The sequence below is a fragment of the Mirounga leonina genome, unplaced genomic scaffold (genome assembly GCF_011800145.1).
Source record: "Mirounga leonina isolate KUSES-001 unplaced genomic scaffold, KU_Mleo_1.0 Mir_165, whole genome shotgun sequence".
NCBI lineage: Eukaryota > Metazoa > Chordata > Mammalia > Carnivora > Phocidae > Mirounga > Mirounga leonina.
Window position 1 is genome coordinate 23932892 of NW_023270415.1, and position 19769 is coordinate 23952660.

The window sequence follows — 19769 nt, forward strand, 5'->3', positions numbered from 1 at the left end:
TGAACACTTATCAGGTTACCCTTATCATGCCTCTTATTACGGGGGCAGAATTACATACATTATTTCATGCAGCATGCTACAAATCTTTAAGTTTTTTTTATCAAACTGTTGTGTAATGTTCAAACACTGACCCCTGGAGATGGGACTAATTTATGGTGGTGGCCAACCTTTTGCATGCTGGTTCTATTTGCCTGTCTGTCCCCAACTTGATCATAACTCCTCCTGTGCCCAGTGCTTGGCATGCTACCTAGCATGTGTAGGTACTTAGGAGTACTGGCCCAGAGTGAATAAGCAGATGTTCCATTTCCTGTTCTCCAGTTAAATCAATTCCAGTATTCAATGGCTTGACATCTCTAGCGCACTTAACTTCATACCCATCTAATTCTTTTATATACTGAAATTATTGAAAACTGTCCATAATATATCATCTATCTTTCTCTTAAGATTTACTCAAGCTGTCACTGTGTCATCTTCAAACAGTGGTCCTTGTTTCCTCAAATGTTCCATTTTAGGACTTGATTCTGGACTTTTCTTATACTTAAAAAAAATGACAGTAATACAGATAAAAACATGTTGAAAGTTTTTCAAATATCCCTTATCTCTGACTGTTAAAGCTGCCTTTTGATGTGACCATGATAAGATGGCAGAACTTTTCAGAACCTAAGATCTGTCAGGGTTTAAAGTTAATAATTCTGCACAAGGAAATGAGTAAATTACATTACTAATAGGATGTCTTACTTGTGTAGTCCCCCAAATGTGTATTTACATAGTAAAATTTTATGTCAGAATAAAATCCAAAGTTCCTTCTAGCTCAAGAGAGTCAGAATTCTTAAATAACAGACTCAGTTATGAGGGCTTAAATAAATTTATTAATGAAATCTATGACTAAAACAAAACAGTATCTCGAAGACCATGGACCATCACCACAAACTAGTCCTACTTACAGGGATCAATTTTCAAACACTATATAATAGTTTGATTTAAAATAAAATAAAGATCTGTAGCAAAAAGCAAAAATGTACCATGCATTTCTGCTTGTGTCATAAGATAATATACATAATGCCTACATCACTATCTAATATATAATGAGTCAATCAATAAATATCAGTTTCATTTCCTTGTTTACCCATATATTTCTGATATAAAGCATGCCCTTGCTATGTTAATTTCTTTTTCAGGGTGTAATCCCACATACTGTTCTCTCTTTCTCAAGAATTGTCCTGGGTGAGAAGAGAACAATACACATGAAATTTTAACCACTGTCAGTAAAAATCTTACATATAGCTGAATGCTGGAGAGAGGGAAGTAGATCATTTCAACACGACTTAGAATGAGCATTCGTATACTGCTACTAGCCAGACATGAAGGGACTTGATGGGTACTAAAATTAATCTTATGTCACTAAGTAAAAATCGTATCATTGCCAACCTTTTGTAGCAAAAGAAAACGTGGTTCACCGTTAGATGAAAAATCATTTCTTTTTCTTCAAAGACTTGATTTTCAAATGATTCCAAGTAGAATTCTTATGCTGAGCTGAAATCTCTTCTGATGCAAACAGCGAAAGCTATAGATATTTCTACTTGGGGAAGACCTGTAATGACAGCCATTTTTTTTTTCTGTACCACAGTGGCTCATTTTAGAGCCATATCAAAGTCACTGTGGTAGGAAAGGCTCTTTCTGTGGTTGTATATTACTTTTTCTTTGAAACATCCTATGTGTCTTACTAAGTGTGTGCTGGTAAATCAAGGCTCAAGACGAATATTTTTGTCCTTCTGAGTTCTAGGTTATCCTCTGCAGTGATTTAGGGTGAAGTTAGTCCTGAATAGTTCATGCAGTTATAATGGACTATTTTACTCAAGACTTGCTTGATTCTTACTTGTATTATTGTTATTGATCATAGTTTATGTTTATATGTATCAGGATTTCTTTCTTCCAACTAGAATTTTTCTCTATAGAGTTGGAAATTTCAGCAAAATGAGTTGGTAATTCCACTGGTTTTTATGGAAGTCCAGTTATGTAATAGGTAGTCTGCATACCTTTGGGGGTTTGGCCAAGTATGCCAAATATAATGATAACAATATAATAAGTCAGTTTGCACGAACTTGGGTTGCCCATTTGAAGAACAAACCTGAGTTTTAGGGTCACTATAGAAAGACCAAGCCTTGCGGAGAGTTCAAATACTAAACCAAGCTCTCCAAGGTCTTTGGAAAGTAGTAAAGGCCAAATCCAAGAGGGATTTTTAAAGAGTGACTGCAATCAAAGCAGAATCTGTTGACCCCATGCCAAATCGACAAATGTATTTTACTCATTGTACTCTGAATAACTTCTCTTCACTTTATACAGTCATTTGTGTAACAGTGTAGATGAAAATTTGGGCTCAGAAGTGACAAAGTAAGTTGTGTTTCAAGGATAAGTTTTAAATTGGGGAAAAATATTTCTAAGTGGGAGAGGGTATGTATATGCAGGATTTCTTTCTCCATATTCTGCTTTTAGAAACCTACAATGTTTAATTTATATTGCTCTTTGGAAAAAAAAAATGGATCCCTCATTCTTCAAAAAAAAAAACAAAGCTGCAAACAGCCACTTTGATGATAAATATTTGGATTATAAAAAATGAGGTATAGGGAAGATTTAAAAAAGGGAAAGAAAAAAGGTTAATTCTCAGATTGGCCAGCTACCTTCCATACCATATTCTCTCTTTTTTTAAAAAATATTTTATTTATTTGACAGAAAGAGACACAGTGAGAGAGGGAACACAAGCAGGGGGAGTGGGAGAGGGAGAAGCAGGCTTCCTGCTAAGCAGGGAGCCCGATACAGGGCTCAATCCCAGGACCCTGGGATCGTGACCTGAGCTGAAGGCAGACGCTTAACAACTGAGCCACGCAGGCACCCCCCATACCATATTCTCAATGTAATCTATATTAAGGTCATATTGTTAAAATGTTATATGCCATATATATTAAACAAATATTTAAAAGAAGCCTATAACTATAAAAGAAGCCTGCTATAATCATATTAAACTTCACAAAAGGAGACATATCAGTTGAAGTGTATTAAATTTGAATTGTATCTGAAAACAAAGTTTTTAATTTAAGTAGATATTTCAAAGCTTTCTACTGACATTTTTTTTTTAAGATTTTATTTACTTATTTGACAGAGAGAGAGCACAAGTAGGCAGAGCGGCAGGCAGAGGGAGAGGGAGAAGGAGGACCCCCCGCTGAGCAGGGAGCCCGATGTGGGACTGGATCCCAGGACCCTGGGATCATGACCTGAGCCGAAGGCAGATGCTTAATGATTGAGCCACCCAGGTGCCCTACTGACATTTTCATCTTGCTGGAAATGGCACTCACATCTAAAACACAGTAATAAAAAGCTCCTCTATAAAAAACTCTTTGATTTTGTAAAATAAACCATGGTTTAACTAAGACAACAACTGTTTCTTTATATTCTTTATGTGAAAAAAACAAACCTAGTTTATAATATTTTACTCTGAAGGTTTCAAAAATCAACACTGTTCAATGGAGGATGATCACAAAAAGGGGCACAGAATAGCAAACTGAAATTAAATTCATCTAGAAAGGATAATTTGCTAAGAGAATTCATTTTCATTTCCAATCAAATTACTTTTCTAATGACTCATTTAAATAAAGTGTGATACTGTAACTTATAAGAAATATATATTTGGTCTTCAAACCTTTTTTCTGACACTAGCTCCTCAAACCCTTGGAATTTCCAAAGTATTGAAAGTGACAGAGTTATATGTTAAGGAGGTGACTTTTGAAAGCATCTATGGATGGAAGCTGACTGCCAATGGAGCCAAAAACTGATTAGAGAGTTGGAACTTTCAGTCCCATCCCCCTGACCTCAGGGGAGGGGAGAGGAGCTGGAGGTTGAATCAGTTGTCAATGGTCAATGATTTAATCCATCATGACTATATAATGAAGCCCTCAAAAAAGCCCAAAAGGACAGGGTTCTGAGAGCTTCTGGGTTGTTGAACACATGGAAGTGCTGGGATAGTGGTGCACCAGGAGAAGACATGGAAGCTCTGTGCCCCAGCCACATACCTTTCCCTAGACATCTCTTCCATCCAGCTCTACTGAGTTATATCCTTTCACAATAAACTGGGGATTTAGCAAAATTCTCTGAGTTCTGTGAGTTGCTCTAACAAATTAATTGAACCTGAGGAGGAGGTTGGGGGAACCTCTGATTTATAGCTGTCAGTCAAAAGTACAGTTAGCAACCTGGGCTTGACAGATATCCGACAGTTGGTGGGGAATAGGGTCTTGTAGGACTGAACCCTTGATCTGTGGGATCTGATGCTGTCTCCATGGAGACAGTATCAGAACTGAGCTGAATTCTCAGACACCCTGCTTGGTGCTGTGTGGGAACCACCCCACCCCTACACATACACTAGACTTGATGCAAGAACCAAAAGACAAAGGAACTGCCTATATCTAATTATACAAATCTAAATTTCTAATATCATTAGTATGGTAAAGCATATTGATGATATAAAAACTTAGAATAATGTAAATTATAACACAACAAAACAAAGTCTTCCACTTTGGTTCAAATGCTCAGAATTTCAAGAACATCTCTGCCATAATAATTGTCTTTAAAAAGCTGAATAGTTTTGGCGTTATAATTAAAGAGTATCAAGGTACATAACAAAGAACTCTGAAACATGTTGGTATAACTATAACTATAATTTCAAATGAGTTTTTGTGAAAAGCATTGAAGTTATAGAAGCATACTGACTGGGCTGGACAAAATCTAAGGCTCACAGAACTGTTGACATAAAACTTCTCTTTCTAAAAAATAATAAAACAATCAATAAGAACATTCAGGTTTTAAAAGAGGATAGTTAAAATGCACTCAATAAAACCTCAAAGAGACACATATTCATTTATGATGGGATTCCAAAAGCTTGCATCTAAAATAAGATAAAAATTTTAGGTGCGCCCAAGCAACGATCAAAGAATTACCAAGAATGTGCAAGTGTTCAATCACATTCTGCTCTGTGAAGTCAGTTTTATTAATAACTTTAATTGTATAATAATTTTAATTATTTTGTAGATTTAAGCAAAGGATGTGAGCTTAATACCTACATTCTAGTGAGCAAATAAGCTTTCTGTAATTTATAAATTTCAATTAAAGACTGGGTAATGAAAAAAATTTTAAAGTTAGAACAACTTAGTTTTCAGTACACTAATATATTTTTACTTTGTAATACAATATAGCTGTCACATACAATGGCTCTGATAGGCTTAAGTCAAATTTCAATGGGCAAGGAAGGCCAAAGAAGGGTTTATACAATATTCAATAAGCAATAATATCTACTCAGTGTACAATAACAAAATAAAAAAAGTACTAACCTAGAAACACAGAAAAAGAATTTATTGTTTTAAATTCCAGAAATAAAAATAACAGAATAGCATGTAATCCATAACAAGCTGGCCCTATAATTTCTAAACTACAGTCCAATTGAAACATTTAAGAAAGAGAAACAGTCTACATGTTTTTCTACCAGGTAAAGATACCTGAGAAAGTTATCTATAAAGAAATAGGCTTTAAAACTCTTAACTACAAAGAACCTTTTACCGTGACATTATGAAGATATGCTCTGTGCCTGATAGGACACTAAGCCATTTCCCACAGAGCTTCTGTTCACTGCTCGGCTGCAGGTTACGATCTATCAGTGACACAATATTTCACATCAATACCAAGCTCATTTGACCAAAGCAGCACAGTAATGTTTTAAAACCATCTGTTTATATTCATTAGTATGTAAAAATCACAGTACACAAATTTGGGAATGTTTAACTTGTCCATAAATAAGAGCATATTATCTTAGCATAAGCTTTTAAAAAGAGGTCTGAGCAGTCAGCCCAATAATGGGGGCAATAGACTCTACATTTTGACTAATTATAAAATTATCATTGTTATCATCACCAAGAAATAACAAATAAATACAAATAAAAAAATTTAAGTAGTTCTTCTGGCAGCAAAATTATCTACCATAATAACATCTCCAAGCAAAAAAATCAATTCAGAGCTTGAATGTATTTTGTGCTTTGTTTCTATAAAAATGCAGTGTTACTCTCAGACATTTCTAAATAACTAGATTTGTAAATAAGCACTGAATTTCTTTTCATCACAGTTTATTTCTAGTTCATTGTGTGCAGATTATGGAACTAAATTATTAGCTTTTTTCCAGTACTTTAACTGTATGAATCGAGGTCTTTTTATTTTAAACAGTGATTTATTGTCATTCTTAAGGTAAACAACAAAAACAAATTCTAAAATTTTAACTTTAAGTGTTTAAAATTTCAGACGACAGAGCCAATAATTGGTAACAGCTTCTTCAATTTCATATTAATAGTCTAATTAAAAACACTAACGATCACCTGGCAACAGATTTGAAAGAATCGGGTTTCTGTGAAGGCAAACAAAAAAAACCATGCAAAATACCTGCCAAAACACATGATCTTTCTGATTTTATATCTAAACTTGTAAAATGTTTATAAATACATGATTATTCTACACAATACAGAGCTTCTAGAGCATTTCTAAAGAAATTACAGTTTTTGGTCTTAAGGAATAAGACTAAGATGGAAAAGGGATGAAAACAGTGAAATCTGAGGGTGCAGTACACTCTTTCTACGCATGAGCTTGTGGCTGTTCATCCAGTCAGGTCAGCGGTTACAGTTCAGTACATGATTTTCAAGGCAACTAAGATATCAGAACACAGGTATTTCCTCTTCCTAGAGTTAACAATTCTTTTAAAAGCTCTATCCAGAAAGAACGGTTGGGGTGTTTTTTGTTGTTGTTGTTTTTTAAGGGAACAAAGAATAAATAGGGGAAAAAAATCCCATCCCCAAATTCATATACATAAGTTCAGTGAGCTGTGAGCTAGAGTCAGACTGACCGGTGGAACCAAACTGTTAGTACCATGAGACAGGTGCTACCCTAGACGGTTCAAAACATGATCCACTAAAACAAATACATGTTTTTATGCCTCTAACAACTAGAAAGCATGTCATTATTGTTCTAATACCATGTTTAATTAACTCCTAAGACAGAGTTCTAAGATGCTGTACCTTCACAGTATACCTGAATCATTACTAGCAATACAATGCCAACTTCAAAACTGCTATGAAAGTAAAATCATCATTAGAAAAACTCAGCCTTATTGTAAATGAGGGAGAACTCAGTGCTAAATACTAATACCAAATGTATGAAGGCAGAATTTTTGTTTGTGGAAGACAGAGTGAGGAGTTAAATGCACCCAATCAAGACCAACTGGAAGACAGAACAGAGAATTAGAAATGTTTCAAAAAAAAATAAAAAATAAATAAAAGGAAGAAGAAGGAAAATGGAGGAGAGCCAGGCAGCAAAAGATGGACAGAATGAAAATAAAAGAAAACGAGGCACGTGCATATGGCTCTCTTTTTTCTGACCTCTGTGTTCCTAATACTTTACAATGTAAGTGGCATATAGGTCACGCTGGCAGGCAAGGATGAGCTTTCTGATGGACAGAGATGGAGGATTTGGGGCTAATGGAATTTGTTTTCTGGTTTTGTTTTTGCTTTTAATTCATACCTGAAAGCCTTGAATCCTTGCTAAATATTCCAGTTGTTTTGAAGGTTGTACTGGAGAACAAGGGGGAGTAGGAGAACTTCCTTTTAAACCTATGGCTTCAGCTGTAGGAGATGTTCCATTCATTAGGAGTTCCCTGGCAATTGTGGCTGAACTATTCGATGTGGGAGATATACTGAAGAAAGAGCTTGAGGGTTGGTTCATATCTTTGGGTGACAAATAGCCTAGAGTAGTGCCAGAGATTACTTTGTGGCGGCTGGCTTCCATCTCTTGATAAACATCAGGAGACAAATGAAGAATTCCTTTTGGAGCTATAAATAAAATGAAGGAACACTGTTATTACATTTAAAATAATTAAAATAGAAACATGTTATAGCATTATTAACTTGATGATTTTACTTGGTTTAATGACAAAGGAGTAAGAAACACTGTCAATTAAGCGTCTTCCTCATACATGCCGAGGCAATTGCAGCCTCAATTTAGAGGTGAATAACATGTTTCAATATTCCCAAATCAGAAGTTTAAAAAGATTAGGAATGTGCTGGGTCTTCAACCTGCAATTTAGTATTTTATCATCTCATAAAGAGACATGAAACCCCTAACACATGCAGCAATTGAGAAACAGTAAGTAAAATGAAGGCTGAATCAGTCCAAGTCATCTGAGGTACAAACTCATATACCTGATGGCATACAGGTGCTCTTCTCCTCACAAGGGTGTCCCACAGACAACTTTAACTCATGAACATTTCAAAAAGTGACAGAGCATCTTCTTCCCAAAACTAGCACTGTTTCCTATCTTGTTAATCTCCTTATGATACCACCATCTATCTGCTCAGTTGTCCAACCTACACTCCTGACAACCATCTTTGACTCACCTATAAATAAGCAGTTACCATATCCACTCTAGAATTTGTCCCTTCATCATCAAGTGTGTGAGTTCAAGCCAGACCATGGGCTGGTTCTGATATCAAGAGGAGTGAGCCTAGGGCTATGTTATCTGTTGTTGGGGTTGTAAACATATAAAAGAAGCCCTTTCCTTTGACAACCATTTGTCTCAGAGATGTTTCAAACCACATTTCACACTGCATGTTCTAATGTCTTTGGATCAGATACTAGCAACTCTCAAATCATGCTCTTTTAAAATTATTGAGAAATCATCGCTTTTGGAGAAAGTGCTCTGACAGACACAACTTAATTCCCATGTTCTTGCCTCTCTCTCTCCCACCACTAACCTTCTGATTCAAGCTTTCAATGTTTCTAACCTGGACTACTGTAACAATCACTAAAAGATTTCACTGCTGGGGCGCCTGGGTGGCTCAGCTGGTTAAGCATCTGACTTTAGCTCAGGTCATGATCTCAGGGTCCTGGGATGGAGCTCTGCGTTGGGTTCCCTGCTCAGCGGGGAGTTGGCTCCTTCCTTTGCGCTGCCCCCCCACCTTGCGCTTGCTCGAGCGCTCTCTCTCAAATAAATAAATAAAATCTTTAAAAAAAAAAAAAAAGGTTTCACTGCTGCTAGTCTCCCTGGTGTCCATTTCCCCAAATGTCTATAACATAGCCCCAAATAAAAGTGTTCCATGATAAATAAATCTAGGAAATAATGCAAACAATTTCACATACACACACCCCTACCTTTTGGAAGATTAAAAATGCACATTAGCATAGTAAAGACTGAGAAGTTAAGAACAAAAATCTATTCAACTTGGTTTAACCCAGGACTTCACAAATTTCTTTTATATCCCTTTTTTTTTTTTAAGATTTTATTTATTTTTTTGACAGAGACACAGCGAGAGAGGGAACACAAGCAGGGGGAGTGGGAGAGGGAGAGAGAGAAGCAGGCTTCCCACTGAGCAGGGAGCCCAATGCAGGGCTTGATCCCAGGACCCTGGGATCATGACCTGAGCCAAAGGCAGATGCCTAACGACTGAGCCACCCAGGCGCCCTATATCCCATTTTTTAATTTTAATTTTATTTTAATTCTAGTATATTTAACATACAGTGTTATATTGGTTTCAGGTGTATAACATACTGATTCAACAATTCTATATCCTAATGTTTAATGTAACATTAATAACAACTAACACTTTGAAAAATTCTAAGGCTAGCCATTTTCTTAACTTTAACATCTTTTCTGGCTTCTCATCACTGCACTATTAAATCCAAACTCCTTGGGATGACATATGAAGCCCTTAATCATCTGGCTCCTCCTTACATTTCTATTTTCATCTAAATTCTTCATGAAGGGATGTCTGGGTGGCTCAGTTGGTTAAGTGTCTGCCTTCAGCTCAGGTCATGGTCCCAGGGTCCTGGGATCAAGGCCCAATCGGGCTCCCACTCAGTGGGAAGCCTGCTTCTCCCTCTGCCTGCCGCTCCCCCTGCTTGTGCTCTCTCTCTCTCTGACAAATAAATAAACTCTTTTTTTTTTAAAGATTTTATTTATTTATTTGACAGAGAAAGACACAGCGAGAGAGGGAACACAAATGGGGAGTGGGAGAGGGAGAAGCAGACTCCCCGCCGAGCAGGGAGCCCGATGCGGGACTCGATCCCGGGACTCCAGGATCATGACCTGAGCCGAAGGCAGTCGCTTAACCAACTGAGCCACCCAGGCGCCCCAAATAAATAAACTCTTAAAAAAAAAAATTCTTCATGAAGATCCCATGCTCTAGTCATGCAGATATAGTCACACTTCTTCTAACACTCCCTGCTGTTTGATCCCATCACATCTTTATTTCTATTACGCCGTTAAACATACACGTGCGCACATACATAGTTAAGCTCCTATCGCTAGGTTCCAGGCACTGTGCCAACCAATACTGTCCTGACCTGCAGTCAGCTCTGTCTGTTGGGAGAGGAAAATGAAAAGGGCTAATGTAACGTGGTAAAGGTGGATCTAGAGAGCAGTGGGAATGGGAAAGGAGAAGCACTAGGAGCTCAGGAAAGGCTTCCTCGACATGACACAGACTTCAGGGGATAAGGAGAATAAAGCCAAGGAGGAAGAGCACTGAAGGCAGAGAGAGAAAGGCAGGGACCAGCAGAGAGTGTGGGTCAGAAAACCTCAGGCAGTTCCTTACCACTATTGCATGGAGAGGTGGGAACTGGAAAAGGTTAAGGTGGAGGCAGGCAGGGGCCAAGCTCCAGGGACTTTATCCTGATAGCATCAAAACACAAAACAGTTGTTATTTTTTAAAAATAATTTATATAGCTCAAATTAACATATATTTTGTGGATTTTATGGATTGACTTTATGCCTTCGTGTTAGTTTTATAATCAGGAAGAAATTTCAATAAAAATTTTTTAAAGAAAACACGCACTGGAAAAAATACAGATAAATCTCCCTAATCAGAGGAAACTACTGACATTTTGCTTTAAAGATATGCTTTTAGTCTTTTTATTGTATGAACTTTTTTGTCGTTGAGTTGAAAAAATATGTTAAAACATAGGAATACCATATGATCCCGTTGTTTATAAGACAATATACTTCTACTACTAATATTAAGGCATAATACTTCATTATATGAATTGTTTCCTTAAACAAGTCCATATTGTTGGACATCGAACTTGTTTCCAAATTTTTGTAAACAACAGAGTGATGAACATTTTTGTTTTTAAATCCCTGTTTACAAGAAAATTTATTTCCTTAAGTTAGAAGCAGAATTGCTATTCAAACAATATGCATTTTAGGTTTTTTTGACATTAACAATTTGCTCCAAATTGGTACAACTCCAAAAAAGCTGTAAGAATTTCACACTCCCATATTAATATATGGAAGTGCCTTTTTTCCCTATTTTGGTATTGAATATTATTATTAAAAAATCTTTGCCTCTGCTTTCTGTGTAGATAAGTGAGAAGATTTTCAAATAATACCCAATACCAAAACAAGAAAAAGGTACTTTCTGCCCCACCCCTGACCTCTGGGGAGGTGAGAGGAGCTAGAGCTCACCAATGATGTAATCAACCTTGCCTATGTAATGGAACCTCCATACAAAACCCCTAAATGATGAAGCTTGGACAGCGCCCGAGTTTTGAACATATTCATGTGTTGGGAGGGTGGTGCACCCCAATGCCAACTGCTGTGCGCCAGACGCTTTTGGACCTCACGCTATGCACCTCATCATCTGGCTGTTCATTTTATATCCTCAAAAAACCAAAACAAACAAACAAACAAAACAGTGATAGTAAATAAAGTACCTTCCTGAGTTCTGTGAGCCATTCTAGCAAATGATCAAACGTGAGGAGGGGGTTGTGGGAACTTCCTAAATTGATAGCCAGCTGGTGAGAAGTGTAGGTGGTGGCATGGGACTTGTGACTGGCATCTGAAGTAGGGCAGTCTCATGGGGCTGAGCCCTTATCTGTGGGGGTCTCCGTTAATTCTGGGTCATGTCCGAATTGAGTTGAACTGTAGGACACTCAACTGGTGTCTGGAAAATTGGAGAAGTGGTTGGTATGAGGGAAAAAATCTTCATATATTTGGTGTCAGAAGTGCCTTAAGTAAAAACAGTTCATATGTCAAAATTGATCAAACTGTATACATTATGTGCAGCTTATTATACTTCAACTATACCTCAATAAAATTGTAAAAATATTTGCCAATTTGATAAGTGAAAAGTCTTATTGGTTTTTGTTTTTTCATGAGATGCATAAATACCACATGTAATTCTTATTTAAAGAATAATTTAAATGTTATGACTCTAAATTCTACACTCAATTTAAGAAATCAAGAAACTAACAGCATTACTTCAGTATTGTTATTATACAGCAGTAATGGGCTTGCCAATAACAATATTATAAAGCAACAAAAATGCTCTCTCAACACTCCAGAGAGGCATTACATCACAGTGTAAGAACTCATGCAGAGTTCAGGCTCCCTTATTCTACAGTAAAGCCTGAGTTGACTTTTCTTCATGAATAAAGAAGATTCCTTTCTACAGAGCTCAACTAATGTAATAGTTGTTGAAAGACTGTAAAAGACACATGTGGATTTCTGCAGTCAACTACTGAATGATTTTTAACTTGAATATTAGTAACAGAGTGTATGGATTGGTCACAATTCATTTACGTTCTTCCTGTTGTAAATTTAAGTAGCTTTTCAGTAGGGTAAAGACCTGAAAGTAGAATCAAAGAGTAATTTAGGCTATACATAAATTTAAGGGCTTTAACTTATTTTGCCAAATAGGCCTCTTGAAAAACTATACGAATTTATACTTCTATTAGCAGTATGTGACTAAATTTGTTTTCTCATTCTTCTGTTGAAACAGGGTTTATTCTAAATAATTACTGGCACTACAATATTTCATTGTTATATTGATATATATCTATCTATCTTTAATTACTGTGCAGGATAAACTTCTCATGTAACCCCGTTCAGCCTGTGCCTTCTTTTCTGTTAGTCTGGACCTCAGTTTTGCTCATGGACTTCAAATGTATTCCCCTTGCTCAAGCCTATTACATCCTACTATATGCATGCTCTCTCTGAGGATGTCCTTAACCCATTCTCCCATCATCTATCTTCTGTCCGTGACTTTGCCTTTAGTACTCCCATGTTGGTACTATCTGTCTGTAACCACTATACACAGCTACACTGCAGATACAACACTGGCATTAGGCTAGCACTTTAAATGAAATTAGCCCATTTAATTCCCCACAACAACCATATGAAATGGGTATTTCAATATATTAGAAATGAAAAAAATTGAAGCATGGAGCTCAGCCAAGGTCATATGGATAATACAAAGCAATGCCAGAATACGACTCCAGGGAGTCTGTCTCTAGAGCCTGGATACCTAAACATTACATTAAATGGCCTCCTGAAAGCACAAGTAGGGAGCTGAGTGCAATGCCCAGTCAACTCCATATAGGTACGTTTAATCCAGGAATTAAACTCCATGCCTGGGGTTTGCCTAGGGTCGACTCTAGGGCTGATCCGTGTCACCGTGGTTGGCCCTAAACATTCCAGAGATTGACTCACCAAAATCTCCCTAAAATATGGATGTTCAAACAGGATTTTAAAAGCTCAAACTTGCCAGCAACTGTGACATCTTACAAAATGAGGAATGCTGGGCCGTCGTGCCTGTTTTACATTTTTCCCATTAGGTTTGTACTTCTTTCTAGTGTGTATGTGAACCCTCTGGTTCACGCAGAACCTTCTGGAGCATCTTCATGGAGCTCTAGTCCTTACTGGAAGAGCTGCAGAGGGCATTCTGAATCAAGATCTCTTACAAGGGGGGGTGCCTGGGTGGCTCAGATGGTTAAGCGTCTGCCTTCGGCTCAGGTCATGATCCCAGGGTCCTGGGATCGAGTCCCACATCGGGCTCCCGGCTCGGCAGGAAGCCTACTTCTCCCTCTGACCCTCCCCCGTCTCATGTACTCGCTCTCTCTCATTCTCTCTCTCTCAAATAAATAAAATCTTTAAAAAAAATAAAAATAAAAAGATCTCTTACAAGGTTTTATCATATGTGCAGATAAGCAAACTCAGGAGAACCTTGCCTTTCAGTGTTCAATAACGTCCTGACTCTTTGAGAGAGGCTGAAGAACACGAGTGTTAATGAATAGTAAGTGGTATCAGGGTATCAGAACAACAGGGCAAGCCAATGCAGTAAGAAAGATAATGTTATTACACTGGTGCTAGTCTATAAAGAAGAACTTCTCTCCAAGTCCATGGAATGAGTACGTAGCTATTTCTTAGGAAAATCAGTTTGTCACTTTTTATATCAAAGCTTTGAATTTTTTGAATTTTTGTCACAAAACTGTTGGACTAACTTTTTTTTTTAAATAAATACTCAAATACCTAATAATACTCAGGTCTCCTTTTGCTATAGTGAGTTTTGCATAACAAAAAGTTGTAATTCACATAGGGCTAAAAATGTTTTTTAAGTGAGACAAGGAGCAAAATAATGGGGTGGAAGGTTCCTCTGACTGAAATTTAGCACATGTGTGTAGACTCTGCTTCTACTTAGGTACCATCACGGACAATTCACCAAATTTTAATATAAGAAAGTCAATTATTTGCATATGTTTTGAAAGCTGATGCCTCAGATTTCTATTCCTTCTTTGATCAGAAAGAATATTTTGTTGGGGCGCTTGGGTAGCACAGTCAGTTAAGCGTTTGACTCTTGGTTTCAGCTCAGGTCCTGATCTCAGGGTTGTGAGATCAGCACGGAGTCTGCTTAAGACTCTCTCTCCCTCTGCTCCTCACCCCCCACTCTCTCTCAAAAATAAATAAATCTCAAAAAAAAAAAAAAAAGAATATTTTGTTTAGTGATATCTGTCCTGCTTCCTGATTAGCATCAATTATTTTAAAACACCCCTCCATTTTTTGAACTGCTTATCTGAAAAGTTACTTGGTTACTACTGGCAAAATTGATTCTCAGTGAGTTTCGTTTTTTAAGATCTCTTGTCCGAAGTTTTAAGTGGCGGCCAGGTATAAATATGTTACGTAGCTGATCTTCCTGTTGATAAAGTCCACCCTGCAACTCACTAAATTTCCCTTGTGTGTCCCGACGGTGGTAACACCTCTTATCATCACTGTAATCTGTTCAATAAACCCTAAAGTTTCAGAAGCAAATTGTAATTTTAAAAAATCTTAAAAACTCGGAAGGTAGCGGGAGGGGAAGAATGAAGGGGGGGAAATCGGAGGGGGAGACGAACCATGAGAGACGATGGACTCTGAAAAACAAACTGAGGGTTCTAGAGGGGAGGGGGGTGGGAGGATGGGTTAGCCTGGTGATGGGTATTAAAGAGGGCACGTTCTGCATGGAGCACTGGGTGTTATACGCAAACAATGAATCATGGAACACTACATCAAAAACTAATGATGTAATGTATGGGGATTAACATAAGAATAAAAAAAAAAATCTTAAAAACTCGGAAGTGGACAGCTGTTTCAAAACAGGAAATCTGAGAAAAGCATGAGCAACAACAACATGATTTATCAGTCTTACAATGATTTTTAAAAAATCATCTCTACGAAAATTCACGAAATCCAAGTAAGGTCTACAGCCGAATTCATTATATTGCACCAGTATCAATTTCCTAGTTTTGTTATTGTACTGTAGTTATGTAAGATGTCACCATTGGGAGAAGCTGAGTGATGGGTACATGCAAACCCTCTGTACCACTTTTACAGCTTTAAAACAAAGTTGTAAAAACCCAGTTACAAGAAAGCACTGTTATATTGCTCTGGGCCTCTCCCTCAGTTCAAAGACCCTAGAACAAGATCCTGCTGAGACATCAAGGTAGGAAGGACAGTGGCAGTGGCACTAGATACGGCCCTGAGACCAAGCAGGGCCGGCATCAGCAGTGCCTGCTCTTTGAGGTCTGCAGCTTTGACCGCTGCCTCTGCCTAATGCACAGTCCGTGGTTTCGAGGCTCTGGCCTAGTGGCTGGTGTTCTTCTTTTCCCAGGGAAGCTCATGGCTATTTGTTAGATGAGCACATATGCAGCCCAAGAAGGAACCACTGGACCACCATGGTCATCCCCCCGGAGTGCAGGGATAGTCAGTCCATCCTCTGCATGTTCTTTAGCTACTAGGCTGATTGCATCTTAGATATTTCCGCTTCCGGCAAATATAAGAGACTCTTAACTCGTGGAAACAAATTCAGGGCTGCTAGAGGGGAGGTGGGTGGGGGATGTGGTAACTGGGTGACGGGCATCAACGAGGACACATGATGTAATGAGCAATGGATGAATCATTAAATTCTACCCCTGAAACTAATAATATAGCATATGTTAACTAAATTGAATTTAAATGAAATTTTTTTTAAAAAACTCCATTTCCTGCTGCCCTGTTGTTGAGATGCAATGGAACAGACTAGGTAGTTTTAGGGGACTCCACTTCTCCCTCTCCACACAGCTCAGTATCAACCTGTCTTTCAGCTAAGGCTCAAGGGTCCCTAGTTCTGCCTAATTTTAAGTCAAATATAAACTAGGAGGAGACAAAAACCAACTAATGCAAAATTTGAAAGAAATTCTTCTGAAAATCAAACTAAAAAAGGGAAATGTTGACTAAAAGCAATACAATGAAAAAATCAAACAGGTAAATAATGTGTCAAAGTTTCTTATTTTTTAAAAAATATTTTATTTATTTATTTGAGATAGAGAGAGAGAGAGGGAGAGCAAAGGGGGAGACTGAGAGGGAGAAGCAGACTCCCCACTGAGCAGGGAGCCGGACATGGGACTCGATCCCAGGACCCTGAGCCAAAGGCAGATGCTTAACAGACTGAGCCACCCAGGTGCCCCAGAAGTTTCTTTTTTAAGTTCAGTTTCAGAATCAGCTTGGAAGGTAAAGTTCTCTTAATTAGCAAACATTTGATCACATCTCACATTACAGATGATATTAAAGCTGTTCTGGATTAAAGAAATAGCTACATTGAAAAAGATATCATTACTGAACTAATGAATAAAATGATATATTTTAATGTGCTCAAAAAGCATAACTTAAATCAGTGGTGAAATCTAACCTTGTTCTTGCCCTTAGAGTTGGACAGCACCAATTTTGTTAATTTGTGCATTTTATTGGTCTTTTTTCTTTTTTCTTTCTTTTTTTGGGAGGGCAGGGACTACATTTAACATGATGTATGTGAAGTTATTAACTTGGTGAATGCATATGAATTAAATTACTGACAGAATTTGTTGGCAAGATATGAAAGTCTTCTGGTGAGCATAGTACACTTCAGTACCAAGAGGGAAAAGTGCTTAGTTGCAGCCCTGAGCCACAAACGGTGGAATCCCAGGGGAGAGGCCTGACAGGAGGCCATGACGCAGCACCCAGCACACCTCAAGGGGACTGCGCCTTCATTATTTCAGCTGCGCAACAGGGAGGAGGGGAACACCAAAATGGTAAACGGTAACTTTTTTCTAAAAAGCTAAAAACAGTAACAGCAACAAAAGGTGTTTTTGAATTTTTTTAAAAATAAATTTCAAAGGAACTGGGACAAGCCTTTGGAAAGCTTGTCCCACCACACAAATGCACACTGTCTTAGCCAAGGAAAGGGGCTAGTTGGGAGTTTTCAAACCCAGGAGCCGAACTGTTATTTTTTCTTTAAAAAAAGAAAACTTAGAAATATATAATGACAAAGGATAAGGACCTGAGTATGGTGAATAAATTCACAACTCACCTTAATAATAAAGAAAAGTCTCAGTTGGCTTATGTAGAAGAAATCTGCTCAAGGCTCAACATTTTCAGTAAAGACAGAACTGTGACTATTTCTACTGAGTAAAACAAAACTGTTATAGTAAAAATGAAGTTTGAGGGGCACCTGGGTGGCTCAGTTGCTAAGCATCTGCCTTCGGCTCAGGTCATGATCCCGGGGTCCTGGGATCAAGCCCCGCATCGGGCTCCCTGCTCAGCAGGAAGACTGCTTCTCCCTTTCCCACTCCCCTGCTTGTGTTCCCTCTCTCGCTGTGTCTCTCTGTCAAATAAATAAATAAAATCTTAAAAAAAAAATGAAGTTTGGGGCGCCTGAGTGGCTCAGTCGTTAAGCGTCTGCCTTCAGCTCAGGTCATGATCCCGGGGTCCTGGGATCAAGCCCCGCATCGGGCTCCCTGTTCGGCAGGAAGCCTGCTTCTTCCTCTCCCACTCCCCCTGCTTGTGTTCCCCTTCTCGCTGTCTCTGTCTGTCAAAATAATAAATAAAATCTTAAAAAAAAAAAAATGAAGTTTGAGAGCAGCTTGTGAAGATAATGAGCCGTGTTCAATTATTCATTTATTTAAATGGTGTTAAAATGTTGCTGATAAAATAAAGATTAGTTATCTTTCTTCACAGAAAAAATCCATTAATGACTATTTCCCTTAAACTGCAAAAAACAAACAAACAAACAAACAAAAACCCTGAAAAATGGACTATATAAGCCCTCCACGTGATACAAATGACCAATCTCTCAGCAGGAGGAAACACATACTGAAATCGTTGTCTACTGCAAGAGCCCCCCACACTGCACCACACTATTCCCCTGCTAGCTCTCAAGCATCTGTTCCAGATAGCTCATAAAACAATAATAATTATAGATAAATCACAGTCTTTACTGGAAAACAGGCTTTGCATGTATTAGCCCAGTAATCCTCACAGTGACCCTCTGTCACAGGAATTATGATTATCTCCATTTTTACTCAAATGAAGGCCCCGAGGCACAGTAAGGTCATGGTGAACTCTCAACGTTACAGCCCATAAGTGGCAAGCCTTGGGACTGCAACTAGTCATCTGGCTTTGGGGTCAGCATGTATAACTACCATTCAGTCAGTAAAACAAATATAAAACCAAAAACTGTTATTCTTTGCAACTGTACGTTCAAGTTCTGTGCAAATGAGTCTTGAAATATTCTAACACCAGAACAGAGAAAAGAAACTGTCAAGATATTGAACTTAATATGAGGTGTCTCCTGTTTTTCCTTTCAAACTTATTTTCTAGGCTCAATGAACCAGAGTCTCACTCAAGTAGCATAATAATAGAGAAGACAGATAGGAGCCAAACTGAACTCACTTAAAAAAAAAAAAAAAAAAGATTCACATTGTGAAACTACTGTTTGGGAAGACATTGAAAAATAACCTGCTCATCCAGCATTATAATTTTATTTGTTGTGAGAAAGTAACTTCAAGTATTAGGTTAACATAACAGAAAAAGCATAGCTTTAGAATGAAAGAAATTATTCCATGCAACACTTTCTTTTAATTCTTATATGATAGAAATTATGATTTAATCTATTACAAATTAGTCTATGTATTACTCAGAAAGTTATGACTAATTCCACAATATTATAAAGATTTTATTTATTTATTTGAGAGAGAGAGAGAGAGAATGAGAGAGAGAGAGCATGAGGGGGGGAGGGTCAGAGGGAGAAGCAGACTCCTCGCCGAGCAGGGAGCCTGATGTGGGACTCAATCCCAGGACTCCAGGATCATGACCTGAGCCGAAGGCAGTCGCTTAACCAACTGAGCCACCCAGGCGCCCTAATTCCACAATATTATAAATAAAAATGAACTGACTGGAATTATATAAATATTAAACATATATCTAATTTTAAAAATTGCCTTGCAAAAATAACAAATTCATTTTTTAGGCCCAGGAAAGGAATAGTCTAGCAAGACAGAAAACTTAGAAAAAAACTACTTTAGTTCAGCCAAGCACACACAAAAAACTGTTGTCCTACTCTTACCCATGATACCAAAGGCCAAGCTGGGAG

At 37.8% G+C, this 19769-nt stretch overlaps 1 protein-coding gene across 10 annotated transcripts in view; it reads right to left on the reverse strand.

Annotated features, from left to right (window-relative positions):
* Positions 1-19769, reverse strand: part of STAU2 (staufen double-stranded RNA binding protein 2) — a 311388-nt gene that overhangs the window by 115322 nt on the left and 176297 nt on the right. For all 10 annotated transcript variants that reach the window (XM_035011353.1, XM_035011347.1, XM_035011348.1 and 7 more), the window contains one exon: positions 7603-7910. In XM_035011353.1, the coding sequence (XP_034867244.1) occupies positions 7603-7910 (308 nt within the window). The remainder of the gene's footprint in view (positions 1-7602; positions 7911-19769) is intronic.